Genomic DNA, 20,309 nt, shown 5'->3' on the forward strand with positions numbered 1-20,309 from the left:
AGTGTGCTGTTCTTAGAGATGCTGCTCTAAGAGTGTGGCAGCTGCTGCTTGTGCTTCTGGTACAACTACTGTGTCCAGCTACTCTTAAAAAAACCAACCAAAAAAAGAGGCAGTATTATTTTTAAGAAGCCTCCAGCATTTAATTACTAGGCTTGCATAACACACAAACAGAGGCTTGTTAGCTAGGGCTTGTTTATTGAAGCTTGCTCCTTTATGGCTTAGCAACATCAGGAGAAGAATAGAAACTGGGATTTTTTTGCAGTAAAGCAGGATTTTTTTTTTTTTTTCTTAAGCAAAATAGATTTGCAGCATCAAAAGGCAGGAAGTGTAAAATAAATGCTAATGCCGTGTCATAAGACTTTCTGCTAGAAGCTTTTGCAACTTGTTCCTGCCAATTTACTGTGTATCTCTGCTGTTTTCTTAGCCTACACAGGGAGAAGATCAAAAGCCTGATTTCTGCCTATGAGCAGATCTAAGGTATAGTTGTATCAATATTAAAGAAATATTTAGAAAGATGTAAAGCCTTCTAACAAGAACAATAGAAAACACTTAATTTCATGTCGTTTGAGAAAGAGTGGGTTTTCTTTGGAAACTGCTCTAGACAGTAGTCTTGTAGGCTGGGTTTACAAACAAGAGTAGCTTGTTAGAAACCTTTGGCACTTTTATTAATCATACTGTTGTCACAAATAGAAAGTATTTGTTTTAATACTTTGTCCTACTCATACTTTAGGCATGGTTTGCATGCCTGTGCATTGGAGTGGCCCATTGTTTAGGCTTGTGGGGCAGGGTTTTAATCTGGTCTTTCAGCACTGAGACACTTTACCTGCCTGCTACCCTGATGTACCAAAGTCATGGATGGGTGACTGTGCTTCTTCTGTCTGCAGATATAATTGGTTGCCCGGTACTTCGTCTGTGGCAAGCAGGACAATGGCTGCCAGCAAGAGCAAGAACCAGAGTTCCTTGGCCCTCCATAAAGTAATTATGGTTGGCAGTGGAGGTGTGGGCAAATCTGCACTCACACTTCAGTTTATGTATGATGAGGTAAGTAACTTTGGTTCAGCTTCTCTAGAGCACAAATTCATACAGCTTGCTTTTTTTTTTGTGGGACCGGGGAACTAAATGTGATGAGCAAAAGACCTGATGACCCAACTGGCAGGAGCAGAATGTAGGAAGCTGAGAGATGTGCCCTCTGGGAACATCTCTGGCTAAAGGTGACAAAATTGATGCTTATTTGTGGATGAACAGTCTTCAGGAGTCATGCATTATGTACAGGTGCTTGTGTACAGAAGCTGTTACTAGTTGGAGTTGAACTTTAATTTTGTAATTTAGGTCAGTTAAGGCTGAAGTCAGAAGTAAATATTCTAGCTCATTCTGAGCCAGGTGATGAAGTAGGCATGTTCATAGCATGAATTCTTCCATACTCGTATACAGGAAGCTAGATTAGGCAATCCAGACTAGTATGTGAAGGAATACAGGAATGATCCTGTAATTCAAAAGTTAGCATTTATCTGTAGGGTGTCCACACATGCTGTAGTGGTGTAAGTATCTGAACAGGTGATGTAGTCATTAATGAAAGCCAGCCAACTTAACTGGGCTTAATTGTTGTGTTCTGAGGCTGAGAGGCTCTTTACCTCTCTACTTTTATGCTGGATGTGTGCTGTCAGCGCAGAACTAAGTTGAACTGGCAGTGGCTTTGTTGGTCTGATCAATACTGAATGTACTGAAGTATGTGCCTGTGTAATTATGGAGCAGGCTTTCAGGTTCAGCAGCTGGATGCTCTCATCTACACCTGTTAAAAGTTCAGATACCTGTACCTGAAGTATATTGAAATGCATTTTCTTAAAGTGGGAGATCTAGATAATGCCAGCAGATTGCTGGTAACTTATACTGCAACTCTGTTCTTAAATTGTACTGAAGTGGCTGAACAGTGTTTTGTGTAGCAAGTTTCTCTTGACTAGGCAAGCTGGCTCTTTGATGTATTAAGTGCTTAAATAATTTGCTTTTAATAGTAAAACTAAAAAAAAGTGGTGGAACTTAGTAGCTGATCGAATTATGAGAAGGTTTTGGGGAATTTAAATGTCACTGAAGTGAAAGAAGGAATATGGACAAATACTGAGACTGTTTGACAGTAATTCTAAACACTAATCCCTTTCTTGTTAGTTTGTAGAAGACTATGAACCTACCAAGGCTGACAGCTACAGAAAGAAAGTAGTTCTGGATGGTGAAGAAGTTCAGATAGACATTCTGGACACAGCAGGACAGGAGGATTATGCAGCTATCAGAGATAACTATTTCCGCAGTGGGGAAGGGTTTCTTCTTGTCTTTTCAATAACAGAGCATGAATCCTTCACAGCAACAGCGGAGTTTCGGTGAGTAGTTTGTCTCCTAGTAAGGGAAAAATATCTGGTTCCTATGTTGCTCTGACAACTGCTTAAAAGCTACAACAGCTCTTCATCCTTTGTTACTATTTGATCAATGAAAGTGACGCCTGGCCATTGTGCTCTCAGTAACTGATAACCTAAACCAGAGTATTCAGCCTCTGGCTTTAATTGTCTTCATGCCTGTAACTTCTGAGTACATTATGCCAGCAGCAACTTCAGGCAAGTAACAGATTCTTGGACTCTTAAAACAGGCGTATTTCAGCCAATTTTCAGTCTTCATGGATGTGAAGTTTAATTATCTTAGAACAGTACTTCTGGAATTAAATCTGTCTTTTGGCCAGGTTTCAGACACAGTATTGCTTATTGCTAGAAGCAGGTGCTCTAAGGAAAGGAAGGATTAGCCTCCACTCTCAGGTATGGATTGGTGCCAAACAAGGGTTGGCAGCCAAGCATTGCTATTGTAGGCAGACGTATTCCTAGAAAGACACACGGTAGTAGTAAGCACTTCAATTTTTCTTCTTGGGATTAGCAGTTCTGATGTAAAAACTGACACCAGACTGGCCACCAAAACGGCTTGTGTAGTGTGGGGGGGTAAATAAAAAAAGATTTAAACCACTGTTCTGGTTTTAGAATTCATGTAGCCACATTCTTCATGGCAAGTGTTCTAACTCTTTTTTGATAATACCTGTTGCCTCAGGAGAAGGTAAACTGGAGATTGCCCGGAACAGCTGTATAACTTGAAGGAAAACCTCTCAAAGCATAGGGAAAATTTAGGAGTTCCTTACGCTTGTCAGAATAAAAACTATCAGTCTGCCTTATGTTCCCTTTGCTTCAGTGGTACAAGGTTAACAGATACTAACTGGTAATGGAAGTGCTGTAGCTAAGGACACTTATTTCTAGGTTTTTCTTAAAGCTAAGGCAAATTCCCCTTGCACTCCTGAACTTTGGTCCAGGTTCTTAACATATCATACTGTTTCAACAGTAGTAGAAGACCACAAAATCTTTTGAGGTATAAAAATACTGTTCCTTAGTCACATAATATGGAACTTTGTTCTGCTTCAGAAGGCTGATAGTCATGGGGCACACAAGCAGAGCTCAGTTTGCCCTAACAGGAGCTCTGAAAGGAGCCAACAGTTCAACTGTTGTACGACTACAAAACTGAGTACTAGGACTCTTCTTAGTGTAAGATGGAGGAAAAGGTCAGGTAATGCTCAAAAAACACAAAGAAAATGAGACAAGTGGAAGCACTTGGTTTTGGCTTATGTACCTAAGTGAAATATAATGTTAAACCTAAGGCTTAAGGCTTTGAATGAAAAAGAGTGGGAGTGTTTATCTTGGCAGTTTGGTTTGGTGTTTTTGTGAGACTTCTGTAACTAGATTAACTGTGTGTTGGTTCAAGATTCCAGCACAGCAAAACAATGAAAAAGCAATGCTAGCCCTGAAGATGGGCAAGAAGGGCCTAGGAGCTCTTTGTGATGCATAATCTCCTACTTTTCAATGGTTCAGAAGTAAAACAAATAGTGAAATTAGTTAAATGGAATATTTATGCTGGCATGCAAGTACCAGCTCCTTGACCCAGGAAGGAGTGGGGAATGCATAGTATGAGTCACCAGCATCCCAGGCCAAACTGCAGATTGGTATTATTGATCCTTTTAAGTTCCAGAATTCTAACACTATGAAAAAGTTGAATACTGAACAAACTATGGGCTTGTCTTTAAATCCTAGCTCTCCTGCTGATGCTATGCATTCAGTGTTTGCTTTCAATGCCTCTGTAATCTGAAAATGTGTGAAGGTGCAGTTAAATGCAAAAGCAGATTGCTTCAGTGTGTTAATGCTATTTTAGAGTCTCATGTACTCTCCATACATTGTTATTTTGTGGATGGAAAATGCAGGCATCTGAAGTAGTGTGGTAACTCAGTGAGATGAGAGGGTGTAGCACTGTGCTCATGCCTCATTTAGCTCTTCTTCATAACAAAATGAAGCAATCTAAAAATAGAGTGGTAGAGTTCTTCCAGCATCCTAGACGGACAGCAACTTGTGTCAGTCTGGTTTCAACTTGTGTTTTACCCCAGTAACAGCACAAACCAAGACTGGTGTGCAACATCACTCCATCTCCTTTCCTGGATGCCGATATGTCCTCCTAGCATGACAGGTTAATGCTGACAGTTCAAATATCTTCCTGGAGGCTTTGAAGGAGGAAGGTTGCTAGCATTTTAGTTCAGCATCGTGTAATAACTCTCTCCTTTGAGTGAAGTTTAGGTAGCCATTAGGAATGATCTCTGCCAGCTACTTGTTCCCAACCTACTGCCTTGGCAAAGACTTGATGTTGCCCAGACCTATATTGAGATGTGATGCAGACTGTGTGTTGAAGATGGTGACTGAATGCCAAGGTAAAACTTGGCAAACATGGCACTTGTACTCTTTACCTCATTCAAATGTGAACTCCTGCTGCCAGTTCCTCTTCTGCCATACTGTTCTTCTTTCCTAGAGCCTCATTACTCACTAAATGGTAAAACTGCCTTCCTGGAAGTGTGAGGCTTTCAGCAGTGTAAAGCCTGTAGCATTACTCTGCTAATCTTGGAATAATTTTAAAGTGTGTGTCCAACTGTTGGGAAATACTCAGTTGTAAACACTAGTAATGTGCAGACCACTTGATCCACTCCTCGTAAGTGTGGGAGTTTTGTTGCTACTACTAACACAGTTATTTTTATTTTGAATACCTAATGCACTAGGGAACAGATCCTGCGTGTGAAGGCTGAAGAGGATAAAATCCCTTTACTGGTAGTGGGAAACAAATCTGACCTGGAGGAGCGCAGACAAGTGCCTGTAGAAGAGGCTCGAAGTAAGGCAGAAGAATGGGGGGTGCAGTACGTAGAAACCTCTGCCAAAACTAGAGCGAATGTAGATAAGGTAAGACAAATGACATCTGCTCAATTAGATTGTTGCTACTTGTTTAGTAGCTGACTCTTGCTGGTTCAAAAAAAGTCCACAGTTTGGCTTCTGAAAGCCTAGTTTATTAAAAAAAACCCCAATAAACACTGAACTTACTAGAATGTGTACACTTAAACACATACCTAGCTTAAGGGAACCTGAGATCTGGAACAAGTTAATGCTGTTGTCTTGTTTTAACTGTTTGTACCCGAACCAATAGTTTTTCAGTAATACTTTGGGTAAATGGTTCTAAGGATTCCCTGAAGTGAGTTATTTTCTTTGTAGGCTGTGTCCCACTTATAACACCAATAAATAACAAGCTATGGACACTCTAGAAATTTTTCCCCCTTCCCTACAAAGCTACATGTAGTGTGGTTAAAGATTTTATTCTTGTTTTCTGACAAGACTACTTTGAATTGTGAGAAGAACTTTTTGCTGTGTCCCTGTCCTGTTTTGACTTGTCCTTGGTGGTATAAGACAGTTATTCTCATGTTATTCTACTGCTGGTTTTTTGCATAAACAGTGGTGGTGAGATATTCCAGAAGAGAAATGAATTATGACTATGGAGTGTTTGTCCAGTACAGAGGACAGATTAGTTTCAATCATCCCCTTTATTTTGTTTGTAGTGAGGACTTCTTGAAGAAAAGGGTGCCTTTTTACTTCACCAATTCACAGAAGATGATCTGAAATTACTGTTTTGCATCCTAAGGGCTCCAAATGTGTCTTGCTAAAATGCATTTGTTTAAAGATTACAAATTTTAAGCAGTTTTCTCTTTGGATAAAGAACACTTGCAGCTAGCTGTACTCTTAAGTTCTTCTAGACAGTTCTTCCTGTTCTTCTATATTAGTTCACAAGTGGAAATGCTGTTGGTGCACAAGTTACTGGTAGGAACTTCTCTCATTAAAACTACAGTATATGAAACTCCTGGATTGAGATCTTTTGGCTTAAAGGACATGGCATAATTTCAGTTTGGTAAAGAACCATTCTGACTTGCAGAATGTTCCTAGAAAGTCACTATCAGTTGCATAAGCTGGGTGATGTAGTGAAATGTGAATATTTAGACTTGCTTTTGCCTATAAACAACTCATATTACTAGTGAATGGCTAGCCTATTTTATATTTAGACTAGTTTTCTGATCAGTTTGGATTAACAGCAGTGGAGCTGTGTGTCTGGAGTATACTAGCATGGTGACCTAGATTTGCTGTTACAGGTCTTCACTGGCTAGCTTGTGTGGCATACTGGTTATCTGCTATATAAGTACTGTCTGGTGTGTTGTAAGACAGGTTATTCATCTTTGTGGTGATTGTGTGTTAATGCTGTGGCAGAATACAAAAAAACTTAAGTGCGCTTTGAATGGTAAACTAATCTACTTTTGATCAGTAGCATGGTCTTGTTTCCAAGCATCAAAGGCTTGAGAGTTCCCCATTTGGACAAAAACACACTGTAGTTCTACAGAGTGATGCTAAACTCTTGTTCTGTAATCCTAAAGATAATTTTACCCAGTAACTGTACAGCAAAACAGCTCTTGCACCTTTAGATGGTATGTACCTAGACATCAGGAATACAGGGGTGAAATTGCCTAAATTTTGGACAAAAAAAACCAGAGAAACATGAAAGCATGGCTTTCTCTGAATCTATCTTATAACATAGTCTTGAGAATTTTTTGTGGCCTGTCACTTGAATGCTGCACCTTTGTAATTATAGACCAAGCAGAATACTACCAAGCAGAGTGCACCTCTAACTACATGGAAATGACAGGACTAAATGCTTTCCATAGTTAACAGCAGTGGAAATGTTTGCTAGGCACAGACAAATGTTCTCATGAGCTCTCAATGCTGCTTTTGTGCAAAAATGGTATTCAATAAAAAGCTCTTAAAACAGGGCTGTTGAATTTTTTTGATAGCCAGGTAAGATTGTGCAGCTTTTGCCACTGCTTGACACACCATGTAATTCTGATGTTGTGTTTGTCACTGGGATCTTTGTCTAGACTTATTTCTGCTGTGTTGAGTACAGTGTGGTTCTATGTCTTTATTTGTTGCTGAATACAGTAGTTTTTATCTGCTTTCTGGTGGCTGATCTTGTTTAATCTTTATTTTTCCCTCCTAGGTGTTCTTTGATTTAATGAGAGAAATAAGAGCAAAGAAAATGTCAGAAAACAAAGACAAGAATGGCAAGAAAAGTGGCAAGAACAAGAAAAGCTTTAAAGAAAGATGTTGCTTACTGTGATGCTTTGGAACTGTAAATATTTATCTACAGGTGGCATAGATAAAATACCACTAAGGATATAGGGCTGGATTCATGAAAGGAAGTCTGTATTGACTCCCTTATCTTTGGCTTTGCATATCACACCTTCAAAATGTGAAAACAACTTTGCAACCATTTCTGATATCCAACAAAACCTTTGCCTATTTAAACTGAAATGGGCTCCATCTTCCAACTTTCAAAACTAGAAGCAATTTCAGAACTACAATCCTTCTGCTTGGTTACACAATGTATTTTTGTATTAATGTTTCTCTTGAACCTCTACTGGCCTTAACAAGCACAGCTGTTCAGGTTCAAACACTTTTTCCTGCTGTTGCTGCCCTCCTTGATGGTACAAACTGCAGAAAGGCTAGATGACACCTGGTAAAGGGTTTGAGTCTCCATCTTCTCTTGGTTGTCACTGATATTTCTTACACTGAAATCTGCTGACCTCCTCCCCACACTCCATGTAAGAAATAGCAACTGACAGTTGAGAGTCAACTTAAAACAAACTTTCTTCTGTGTTCTGTTTAGTCAATACAGCATTCATGAATCAAGCCTATGGACTCAATTCAGACTTATTTAGGCAATGCAAAAATTGATATTTGAATACAGGCCAGATGCATTCCCTGCTGGGGTCTGTCTTCTCATCCTTAAATTAGTGGTATGGGGTGAGAAAATGACTGTAAGCCTTTCTTCAAAAGGAATAGTATTATCACTATCTCCTTGAAATGCTGTCCTGGGTTTCTTCCATGTATTGTGTCTCAACTCAATTACACTCTACATCTGTCATCCTTCCCTTCCCTTGTACTGGAATAGTGGAATAGGTGTTGATTTAATCAGTTATGTTTATATTGGAACACTTGTGATGATAATGTTGGAAAGTGAGAACATCTGCATCTGTCTCTTGTCTTGCTGAAGATGAAAATGTTGAGTAAGGGTGGGTCCCATCACACATTCATGACTTGGAATAGGTGAGGCATATATGCTACCTCTCAATGATTAGCTGGCTAGTGAGCTGTACGGTGTCAAAAAGCAAACGAAGTTAAGCAGTTGCCACATCTATTACTCACTGTTAATTTTATATGTACTGTTTCTGATGCACAGCAACCTAGCACATGTTGAGTTTTGCTGTCAGTTATGCAATGGTGGTCATGTCTGTTCAACAAAAACAGTCTAGAAATCAGTACTTAGCATGTTCTGTTGTCAGCTGACTGAAATGAACTTTCTGATTCAGTTTAAATTAAGTGCAGTTGCCAAAAATCACTTCTGTCACCGTGGAAAAGAGCTCTCTTCTGGCTGTGGAGTTACCCAATGAATTATGGCTTTCTGCCTCTAAGGAGTAGAGAAACCTGAAGAGTAACTGTATCTTGTGTGTAACTGGATTCTTAAAACACAGTTGCTTGGTGAAAGTAATCTAGGTGGTTGTTCAATGAAGCTCACTGCAGCACTAGATTAACAAATGGTGTTTCTTCCTGAGGTGAAGGAGTCGTGAATACTGTTCAGCACTTAAGTGTTGTAATTTGAGGTTGAAAAATATTTTTAACATGTACTAGATTGCTTTTGTGCATTCCATCTCTGAACATTGAAAAAAGTAAGATGTGATCTATATCAGAACCTCTGTTGGCCTGAGGTTTCACAGGGATTTACCACGAACTCATTGTCTTCCATAACTAGCTCATCTTGTCAGGCAACTCATTGGATTGGGGAAACTGTACTAAATAAAAGGTGCTGTAATCTTCATTCTTGTCAAATTAAATTCCTTTTTTGTTACTCCTATCTTATATGGGCACAAAGAATGGTTAACCAGCTCCTAAAATGCTTCTCTGTGAACAGTGTAATTAATTGTGAAGTTGGCTTTGTAATACCCAATACTGTTTTGAAGCAGAAGCTGGAAGCCTGCTCCTTACAGAATTTGTCACTTGAGCTGTGTAACCTGTGTCTAAAGCCTAAGCACCTAATGGGACACTGGGAGCTGTAATATTTCTAACAGAGTTTCTTCTTGAACTTCCATGGATAAAAGTCCATTTCTGACTGTATATTGTGCATAGCAAATGAATGTCCCCTTCTGGAGGAAGGCAGCTCACTTAAGTTTGGTTTTAGTTGAGACTTAACCTTTAAGTCTTTAATTAACCTAAAGGATAAACAACAGTTGAGTTCACATTACAAGCTTATCTAGGTCAAGCCCTTCTGAGGCGGGTTATAAAATGTGTCTAACAAAACTGAATAAACTGTCCTTGCTGTATGAATAATGAATTCAGCAAAGCTCACAATGAGCAGCCCAGCTGTATTGGCTCAAGAGACGTGCATGCCTTGGCCTTTGATCTCTCTAGTCTTAAAGTACCTGAGAGTATTTGATAGGACAGATGAATTTCTTCTCAGAACAGCAAGTCACCCACTGGCATTCTTACAGTCCACGTGCTGTTTTCACTCAGGTTATTTTTATTTTTCCCAACTGATAAAGCTATGCCACTGAGGTGGACTTACTTGGAAGAAGGTGTTGCTGCTTCATGGCTTGATGCTGCAGCTTTTCAGTATTCCTCTTCTGTACTTGTGACATACTCAGTTTAACTTGCCAGTTACAGCTGAAAACATGATAAACAAAGCAGCTACCTTGCCTACTTTGGAACAGTGGGCAGCAAGCTTTCTGACTTGTACCAGGAAGGCAATAAAACTAGTCCCCTGGACTGGAATCCTGTTGCCTCCACCTCATGGCGGAAGTGCCTGAATGTATGCCCTTCTGAATAGGGGCAGTATGGTTTGGGGGTCCTTGAAGGGCTTCCCAGGTGTGCTTCACTGGACATCAATGGACATCAGCATCAGGTGGGTTGAGTGGAGTGAATTTAAAATGGCACACATTACTCTGTGAGCAGAGTAAATGGAGCTTTGAGTAACTGCAGATCAGGTACATCAAATAAGGGACGACTTCGGCAGCAGGGAGTGTGTGGCTGCCTGCTGGCCTTGCTGTGTAGCTGAGGAGACTGAAGGCTGAATTGAAGCTGATGTATTCTATCAACCTTTGCATGCTGGGTAATTAAAACCAAGACTTCTCTTAGTTGGTATAATGTGCTCTTAAATCATTCTGGAGCATGGCTGTAGGCAGGTAACTGGATATTAGCAGCTGGAGGTCATGCAAGACTTGACTATGCACTTGCACTTAAGCATTCAAGTATTATTCTTGCGTAATGGCTTAACATGAAGTCAGGGAACTGTTTACTGCTACATGCAATCTTCCGTATGTGGCTTAGCTTCAAGTGCTCCAGTTTTCCTTCTGGTTTGAGCAGAGCAAACAAGCCCCTGTTATAACAAGGGCTAAGTCATTGTGTGAAAAAAAAGCAGGTTAAACTGCAGGACTGCAAAGGCAGAATTGACTCTTGTAGAGGAGCATCTCTCCAGGTGGGAGTACAGATGCAGCATGAAGTGTGTTTTCAATGACTTGTGCCATGTGTGTTCTTATACAGACTGATACACCTCTACTGCAATTTCTAGGTGAACACTTGGCTTGATGAGGAGAAACATGTATGCATGTATTTACTGGGCATTAAACTTCAGTAAGATGTTAATAACCATCTGAAGTTCCAGTTGAATTGTATCTGGCTTAAGTATAATGCTCAAGAACACTTCAGGTCTAAGGTACAAAACTACAATCTGGAATGTAGTAAGAGGTGTATAGAGGGGAAATGCATCTAACTAAATGCTCACCCAGATCTTTTTTTAAAGCTTTCTAAAGCATTAACCCAGTTCTTAGGCCTGACAGGTCTATCAGTTCTTGCTCAAAAAGAGGATACTGTTTATCAGTTCAACTCAGAGCTTATGTAGACAGAAGCTTTCCTTAATTGCTGTAAGCATATGTTGCAGTGTTCACCTCCTGTTGACTTTATAGTTGGGAGAAGGAGGGAAGAGGAACAAAAAAAAACCCCTATGATTTTCACCGTAATCTCCACACTTCATGGAAATGGCAGGTGTTCCTCTTGGGAGGGGAAGGTGTTATCTCTAACACCAAGTGAGAGGTTTAGTGTAGAGGAAGTGATTGTGATTGCAAGACTTGATGAAACTGCCTCTAAACTATGTATGCTATACTATACAATGTAAATTCTTATTTTTTTTCCTTACGTAGCTTCAGAGCTTTGTCTCTAACTTGCACAAACATTTTTAATGTCTGTAAAACTGGTCACTTTTCATTATCATGCTAATACAACTGATTTGTATTACTATTGATAATAAAAAGAAAAAATGAGCTTCATATTTGTTTGTTATTGATTTTTACAGCATTCTAAAAGCATGCCTAATCTCCAAATTCTTTAACCAGCCAGCCACTGATTTTCAGTGTCTGGAACTAACCTTTCTGTCAAATATGTAACAAGATTATATTGCAGACTATGGGAAGGAAGGGGAGCAGGAGGTGACTGAGACCCTCATCATTGGCTCTCTGGAAATTGTATGCATGTTTTTCAGGACTGGACTGACATAGCAGTTTGGTTCATTCACAGTTAATTTTCCAGAACCTAATTGGATTAGACAGCTTGTATCAACTGTATAAATGACAGTTGCTTTGTCTTTTCTTTAGACAGTCTCGTGGCTTGAATAACAGAATAAGCAACACTGTGTGGAAAAACTAGTCCTTAGTCTTCTGAGTGTGCCAGACTCCATTCTGTGTATAGGTTTGTGGTAAATGAACTGCATGAGAGAACCTGAGATGCCTCTGAGGCAGGATGGCCCTGGACAGACTCACTGCTCTCTAATGCCGCTTAATTTGGAGTGGCAGAGCAATGGGATTCACAGTAAACTTTCAAGCAGTTTCTGCCACCACTGCTGTACAAGTTGGAAGTGGAACATTCTCTAGCTGATGACTTCTGGCCAAGGACTACAGCAATTTACATAATCTTGTTTACATGGTGCTTGCTTGGTGTTAGCTCTGTGTTTCTGATTGCCACGGTGGTTTATGTTGCTCTCCTTCCTACTGAAGCAACTTCTAAAATATTCTGTGGCAGAGAAAGGGTAGCATGGAAAGTGCCGTGTAGGAGGCAGGAGAGGGTTCTGAGCACAGCTGTGTTACACAGCTGTACCCAAAGCCCAGATTGGCACCTTTTCCTTCAGATAGTCTGCGGATGCTTGTGAGGAGCAGGCTTGCCTTTGGTTGCAGCAGGATGAAATGGGAGGATGATGACTCGTACATAGCTTGGCTTCTGCCTTGGTGTTTGCCTGTATTCCGCTCCAACCAGAACATTTTAGTATGGTTCTGTGAGCTAAGTGCTGACAATTCCTGGGATGGTGCAGGCACCTCTTCCTGAGAACTGCTGGCTCCATCTTGTGGATTTAGGAGTTAGAAGCTCTGCCTTAGAGTGGGGCTGTTCAGCATGCTCAGACGAGCGTGCAAGTTGCTGCTATTTATCTGCCACCTGAATTACATGTAGAAATCCACACTAGCTAGATTATTCTGGTTTTGTTGCTTGGCTGTATGATTCTCTCATGTGGTATGAGACCTTGTCCTAAAATTAAATTTTCCTTTTGCATGCAAATGCTAAAGTTGAATCTTGCCTAAACATTCTTCTGTGCAACAGAACATCCAATTTCTCATGAGGATGGTGGATTTATGTTTTCTCTGGCATTAAACCAGTTTGCATTGCAAGTGTAAGTTTGTTCTGCTTGTTGAGCACTGATTTGCGTGCCAGAAAGAATACTTATTGTTCCCTGAGACTGTGCAGTACTTCACTAAATGTTTTGTTTCTAAGGGTGACTAAAGATGCTGGGCTTTCTTTGAAATATAAAGCCTTAATTTGGGGGTGGGGCAGAGAATATCCTATTTAATTTTTTTTCTGGTGCTTGGTCTTTCCTCCCCCAAACTACTCAGTGTCTGTTATGGGAATAGGATCTACTGTATAGCAGCATATGGCCCCTTAAGCATTGTAATTCCAAAGGGGGTTGGAAGTAAAAAGTTGAGGTGAGACTGGGATCACATGCTCTGCACTTGCCTTCCTGATAGAGTTGATTAATCTCCAGAGTTTACAGTAAGTTCTCTTCAATGAGCTTTGTTACTTGGCTTTGAGGCAGAATCATGTTTTTGATACAATCAGAGTTTATAGAGTTTGTTTTTAAAGCCTAGTGTTTGGGGTATTGGAGGCTTTATGCATGTTGGCTTCATAGGCTAAATACCAGAATTCAAGGACAAACTTGTGCACACATGTAGCATTGCGAGACAAGGAAAGTTACTCCCTACTGTTTAATAGTACTGCTTTTGTTTTAAAAAGGAAAACACATACAACAAACTGAACCTGCTGTTTGGATGAGTGTTTCAACCTGTGGTCTGTAAGAGTGTTCTCTAACATGATTACTTTCCCCACAAAACGATGGCATTACAATTCTATACCTGTAAACAAGGAAAACAACTGTGGACTGTGGGAAGGAGTAATTATCTGAAAAAATAGCCAAATTCTTCCTTGCTTCTAAATGAAAACCATCATGGCAACATTGCCCAAGATACCCTGCAGTTTTACTCCTAGAAATTGTGCTCTTCAGTTTTAAAAAGGCTACTGAGAACCTGAGAGAGATGGTCCTGGTCAGACACAGACCTCCCTGACAGAAGTGTCCTTTCCCAGAATGACAGGCTTCAGAAATCAGAAATTTAAACTGTTTCTTGCTGGGAAGCTGGTGTTATGAAAACCCAAACCTATTGGGTTGCTGAAATGTTTGGTTTTAATTTTCTAGTTTGTGCCTTGGTCATGGGTGTGGAAGAACCTCTTTCACTCAAGGGGTCTCTGTTTTCATTTCTCTATAGGCGGCCTGCTTGAGGCGTTCAGAGGGTTTCCTAGGTCTGATTGGGTTCAAGCAGATTAATAAAACATGAGCCCTTCTTTTCCTTTCACTCCTGGTGACTGTACCCCAATTAGGTGCTGAGCAGTGCCACTGTGTGACATGGACTTGCATCCCCAGCTATGGTTGGCTGACCAATTCCAGCTCTGAAGAGTGCAGGACAGCAGAATGAATCACACTATGGGAAGAACAACTACTCACAGAAGGATTATGAGCACTAGGAGAGCTGGATGCTTCAGACTTTGCTAATGAAAGCTGCTTCCTACCTGAGGAACAGCAGCAGAATATGTGATTCACCTACTTCTGCAGCCAGGTTAGAGCTTTCTAATGTGGTACCTTGAGTAAATCCGCTTGAATGGTGACAGTAGTGCACTAAACACTTGTGGAGCAGAGGGTAATACTGTGCCTGCTTGAGTTGTTTTGATTTGCCTTTTTTTCCCTGATTCCCTCCCTGAACACTATGGAGAGAGGAGGGCAGGCAGAGCTTCTCCTGCGTGGGAATAAAGGCCACATTTGCAGCTTTGCCTCAGGAGCTTGAAAAACCATAAGTCAGGCCTCCAAAACTGCATTTGGTTTAGAAATAATGAGATGCTTTAGAAAATGAACTTGGAGTTCTCTTTCACAGTCTTTTTGTTTCCAAGCATTTTGAGTACCCTTGCTTCATGTTTGCAAGCTTTCTTTCCTCAACAATGATGGCAGAAGTACTTTTTTCAATGAAAACAAAGATGTTCTTATGCTTGCTGATTCCAGCACCTGGGGCATAAATTTTAAAATATTGTGGCATTTGGAGAGAAGTGGAGGCAGGACACGCAAACCACTCAACTTTAAGCCCCATTTCTGCTGGGTCACCATCCTGTGCAGTAGGAGTCTGAAGGATTGCAAAAGCCAGAGCATAAGGATCCCCTGTTGGTGGTCCCAGTGTCTGTCTTGGCAGCTTGCCAGGAGCCCAAGGGATGCACTTAATTTTCTTTATTCATTAGCATATTTTTAATCAAATCCATCAAACCACAATGTTTCCACATGTCTCTCCCATGGCAGATGAACAAAAATAGGTCAGTGCCCAAATGTACCTTTAACGCACTGCAGTTCACTCCCCTTCTATAGTTGCAGTTGGAGGATAGCAAATGACTTGTCCTCTGCACCTGGTGAAAACTTGTGATGAAGACTTTGCTTCTCTCCTGAAAGAGGTGAGCACATGGAGTTTGTCCATGGCACAAACTGCTTTCCATCCGCTGCCCAGTCAGAGGGCAGGAAGAGCTGTGTCTGAACCCTCTCCAACTTGAAACTAAGTTTACAGCATTTGTTTAATAGTGAATAATCAAGCAGGTGCAATGTCCAGGGCTGAATTCCCTGGCCCTAATGAAGTTCCAAGACTGCTTACACCTAGTTTAATAACAGGCTTTTTACATTCTTGTCACCTGTAACCTACCTTCATATACCTCATGCTGCCAACCCATCTCTAGCCAGGCAAGGAAAATGTTGCAGTGTTGAGATCATGTTCACACTTGCAGCTGAGACGTGTCTTGCCTTGTTTCTTATCTCTGAATTGTTCATAACAAGAGCTAAGTAAAAATTACTCTTCATGTTTTTTACATGAGCTTTCAAAGTTGGTTCTGGGTGGGGTGAATATTGCATCAACACCAAGTTAAAACTTAATCTTTTGTTCTTCTTTTTTGGAAAGAAATAGGGATATAGATTCCAGGGAAACAGTCTTCGCTATGAGACAAAAATCAGGTAAAGTCAAAGGTATTAAATAGGTTTGGAGTTTTTGAAATGCAAGTCTATGACAAAGAGATGTGTGCTTTACTTTGTTTTCTTTCTTTTTTCCTAAAAAGCAGTAATTTCCCAGGACTTTCAATTAAACAAGTTGATGAACACACTATCCTAAAATGTAGAAATTGGAATGCACTTGTAGCCTGTTCCTAGCTGCAGAAAAGCTAGGGAAGTGAAAGGTGAAAAGCTCTGCAGCCGCACCTCTCCTGGTAACCCCTTCCTGCTGACAGCACTGTCACCCCAGACAGGCTGCAGCAAGTGACGCATGCACAGAGGGAGCTCTGCTGCTGGCAGAACCTCCCTTTCAGTCATCACAGGCTCCTTTGTGGTTCCTCTTGTTTTGGGAGATAACCAAGGGGTGAGGGTAGGAAAGGTGTCTTAGCAAGACTGTTAATTTTGGCTTCCCAGTTAAAGGAGTTAGGTAGGCACTTCCTGCTGGGAAGGCCTTTTGCATGTATTTGTGTCAAAAGCCCAAAACCAGCGTAACCTCTAAAGTCTGGAAGTCCATAGTGAGAAGATGAAGTCTTCTCTGATGTACACCAGGTGGTCTCTGCTAAATAACAAAACATCCCAGCCGTGGGGCTGGGGAGCTGTTTACTCCTGCCTTATTGCATGCCTGTAATCATTCACAGCAGCAGTCCCAGGTTATGGCCAAATACTCTATCAATTTATCGTTCTATTCATTCAGCTCTTCCACTTCTGCTCTAAGTACTGTCTTCATTGACAGCTACCAACCACTTTCAAGTCTTAATACAGACTGTTAATGCTTTGCCTTGTCTAAATCCACCCTTACTTACCTCTGTATTCTTTTATTGTCCTTTAACCACTACTGTTAAACAAACTCAGCCTTGCTACCTAGACAGAAAGTAAGTTCCAGCAGGACTAATTTTGCTACACACTTAATCCTGCAAGTTTGTGCCTTGTCACTTCAAGAGGGAAGAGAGTCACTTGGCAACTTTACGTCTGTACAGAATTTATTGTGCAGCGGTTTGGACTCTAGGGGGGAGCTGCCTCTGCTCGTGCTTTGTGGACTGCTAGCATGGCAATGACAGTGATGTTTTGGTTTTGGGGAAGCAGGCTTAGAAAAGGTCTTGGGCATCACTGGGGACTGTTGCAATGCCAGTTCTTGGCAGGCACCACAAATCTTTGCCTTTTGTAGTGATGTTTCCTGAGTCATGCTCTACCTCAAAATGGCAGCCACCAAAACCAAGAGGCTGCTCCTCTGCCTGAGCAAGCCATGGGCAACACAGCCTCTTAAATCTACCTTGCTTGGGGCCTGAGAATCCCTTGGGCTTCACAATTTAGGCTCTCTCTTGGCTTTCTTCCAAGAACACAGCGTGGGTCCGTTCTTGCAAGGGAAAGGCAGGGTGGTTGGCAGCACAGCAGTGTTTTGTATACACTGTGCTCGGCGCTCAAAAGGCTAGTGCCGAACATGGGGAATTTCACATGGCTCAATTCCCTTCTGCCCCAGGGAATGTGTATGTCTCCTCTCCCAGCAGAGTGCGCCTACTGGGGTATGCTTTGTGCCAGGGAGGGGACTGCCTCCATCCTCTTAAAGCTGGTCTCATGTGAATTAGCTAGTTCCAAATGTTTTGGCTAGCAGGGTGGGAAGAAGGGAGGCCTGGGCTTGTGGCTCTCCAAACTGTCTGTTTACAGAGTTGTGGGTTCCTGCTCTCTTTGGTCACACACTGACTCAGCTGGAGGCTTGGGGAGTGCTCCTGTCCCAGCACCACCCCATGGCCTGCTCCTTCCAAGAAGATCTGAGCTGCCTCTCATGCTTCCTGGGACTCCTGTCAGGCAGGAAAGAAGATTGAGCCCAGCTCTTCTTCATGAACCGTTGGACTACTGACTAAATTAAGGTTTGAATAAAAACAGCCTACATCCATATCCTCCACCCACCCTGAGCTCTTTTAGAAACCGGGAAGAAAAAAAAAATTATATTTATTGCTGCATTTTTGGACACCTGATCTGGAAGGTGGGCAGACTGAAAACACCTGCTGCACTGAGTCCTTAGGGAAGAAAGTCAGAGATGTTCATCTAGTCTTTGTAAGGGACTGAAGTGCGAGATGGATGCTGCAGGCTTTGCAAGGCTCAGAGGCCTTTGGTTTGCCACTAAAGCCAGTGACAGGCACCTGGGCATCTTAAATATGTCATCATGGAAGTCACTACCACATCAGATGCTCAAGGTTTCTTTGCATTTTGCTATGAGACATGTGATTTTAACATAGAAAGTCAATCAGTGGAGGAAGGAATTCAGCATCAGTTAAAACCACACATTTTACAAATTTGAAGTTGCTCTAGCAGAAGTTCAGTAAGTGTCTTCTGTCTCCTTGAACTTTGTCCTGACCTGCATGGACAAACATGGTTTGTACTGGGAGTGACAGGGAGTGGACATCCAACAGACGTTTCCCCAAAGTGGAATCTGTGCAACAGCCTTATTTCTCATGATACTTGTTCAGTAGTTCACCTGGCTGTGGTCAATTTACTTAGTTGCTGTCCAGGAAATACAGGTAAATAGCATGCAATCATACTGATGATATTAAACAAAATGCACCTTTCCAGTGTGACTGCACACTATTGGCAGCTCAAGTGCACACTTTGTGGTAGGGGAAATGCCTATGACCCAAGAAACACCTGAAGCTGAACGAAGCAAGAGCAGTCTGAGCCACCATACCTAATGCTCAATTTTTATGTCATCATGAAGAGACAAGCTTTAACACACACACACAAAATATAGGGGTTCTGTGATGCCTAAAAAACTGATTATCTTAAATTTTCTCTGACCCTGACATCTGGAAAAAGCTGTGGCTGTACAAAATACCATCTATTGCTAATTCTTTATACAGCTCTAGCACCTCTCACCCTGAAGGACCAGACCCCTTGAACTCTGGCCTGTGACTACCTTCCCATTTGCCCCGAAAGACCACAGTAAATGAGGTCGTCTTAGAGAAGTCCAGCTGTGTGATAGCAGCTGCTGCCTTATGCTCCCCTAAAGGGAAAGTGGGGCCTGTTTTGGGGTGTGATGGGACCAACTGGATGCAGGCCTTGCATTTTCTCTCAGTGCCCTTCACTCTTCTTGTAGAGGTGGCCCTGTGAAAGCGGGTCCCAAAGGACGCAGCAGCGAAGTACAGCCTCTGATGGAGTGAAAATTTGTGCACAATTCAGAGCAAGTACCAGTTTACAATAACCTCTAGTAAAGAGGAATTGTGGAGAATAAAACAACTAATTGGGTCTGTGTCAGGGTGCTTTAGTACCAACGATAAAATCTGGCCAAAGAAATGAAGCTCACACCTTTCTGTTGCACACAAATAAACCAATATTTCCAAGGGATCTTTCACAACCAGTATTGGTGAGGATTTATCATACACAATGTCCAAACCTGAATGCACCTGGCCCCAGTCTGGGATCCTTAGTGATTGCTTTTTGGGGTTTGGGTGGTTTTTTTAATATTCCATTTTCAGCTGGAAATTACTGATGTGACCAAAGTCCGATTCCTTTCAGCAGTTTCTCCCTTCCTCCCCCCACCTTTTCGCACTCCCTGAGGTCTGACCATCTGGAAATCCTCCTCCACCTCTTCATCATGTGTGAATTTCCACCTAGGGCTGAAAGTGTCACTGTACTAAAGTGTGATGCATTAACACATTGAGGCAGTAAGCAGAGGGGAGTTGGGGATTATAACACTTCATGACCCACTCCGCAGTCGCTCTATGATTTAATCATCTTTATCAGCTTGCATCCTTTTCTTTGTATCCCATATTTTCCCTGTATCCTTTATTAAAAAATTTCCATAATTAAAAAAAACCCAATGCTCTACACAAACACGTAGAGTGCAAAATCTTATATTGAGACTAGGATCGACTGAAAAAGGCAAATGTCTCAAGGAAAACATGCCTCACTTGAGCAATCTGGGGGACCTAGATTCCTCTTTCACAATGAAGTTGAATGATTATCCATATCTCCTATTGCAAACTTGGGGTTCTTCCTCCCCACTTTCATGCATATGATCTGAAAATTAATAATTCTTACACATATGTATATATATATCTAAAATATAAGCAGTAATAATGTTATCTTGTACAGAAATGAAACAAGCTCTGCAAACCAGGTGCTGTGCTCATGTGGTAGAGTGGAATGGGAAATTCACTAGTTTGGAAGTCAGTTAGCTGCCTAGC

The 20,309-nt window shown here is 41.4% G+C and overlaps 1 protein-coding gene across 3 annotated transcripts in view; it reads left to right on the forward strand.

Annotated features, from left to right (window-relative positions):
* Positions 1-9,297, forward strand: part of RALB (RAS like proto-oncogene B) — a 46,536-nt gene extending 37,239 nt beyond the window's left edge. For 2 of the 3 annotated variants that reach the window (XM_048310010.1, XM_048310006.1), the window contains exons 2-5: positions 885-1,041; positions 2,161-2,369; positions 5,114-5,291; positions 7,420-9,297. In XM_048310010.1, the coding sequence (XP_048165967.1) occupies positions 928-1,041; positions 2,161-2,369; positions 5,114-5,291; positions 7,420-7,539 (621 nt within the window). In that variant the 5' untranslated portion in view covers positions 885-927 and the 3' untranslated portion in view covers positions 7,540-9,297. Of the gene's footprint in view, positions 1-424; positions 478-884; positions 1,042-2,160; positions 2,370-5,113; positions 5,292-7,419 lie in introns of those variants that run through there. The other variant, XM_048310007.1, reaches the window with a different exon arrangement.
* Positions 9,298-20,309: the final 11,012 nt, after the last annotated feature.

Source organism: Corvus hawaiiensis, chromosome 7, assembly GCF_020740725.1.
Source record: "Corvus hawaiiensis isolate bCorHaw1 chromosome 7, bCorHaw1.pri.cur, whole genome shotgun sequence".
NCBI lineage: Eukaryota > Metazoa > Chordata > Aves > Passeriformes > Corvidae > Corvus > Corvus hawaiiensis.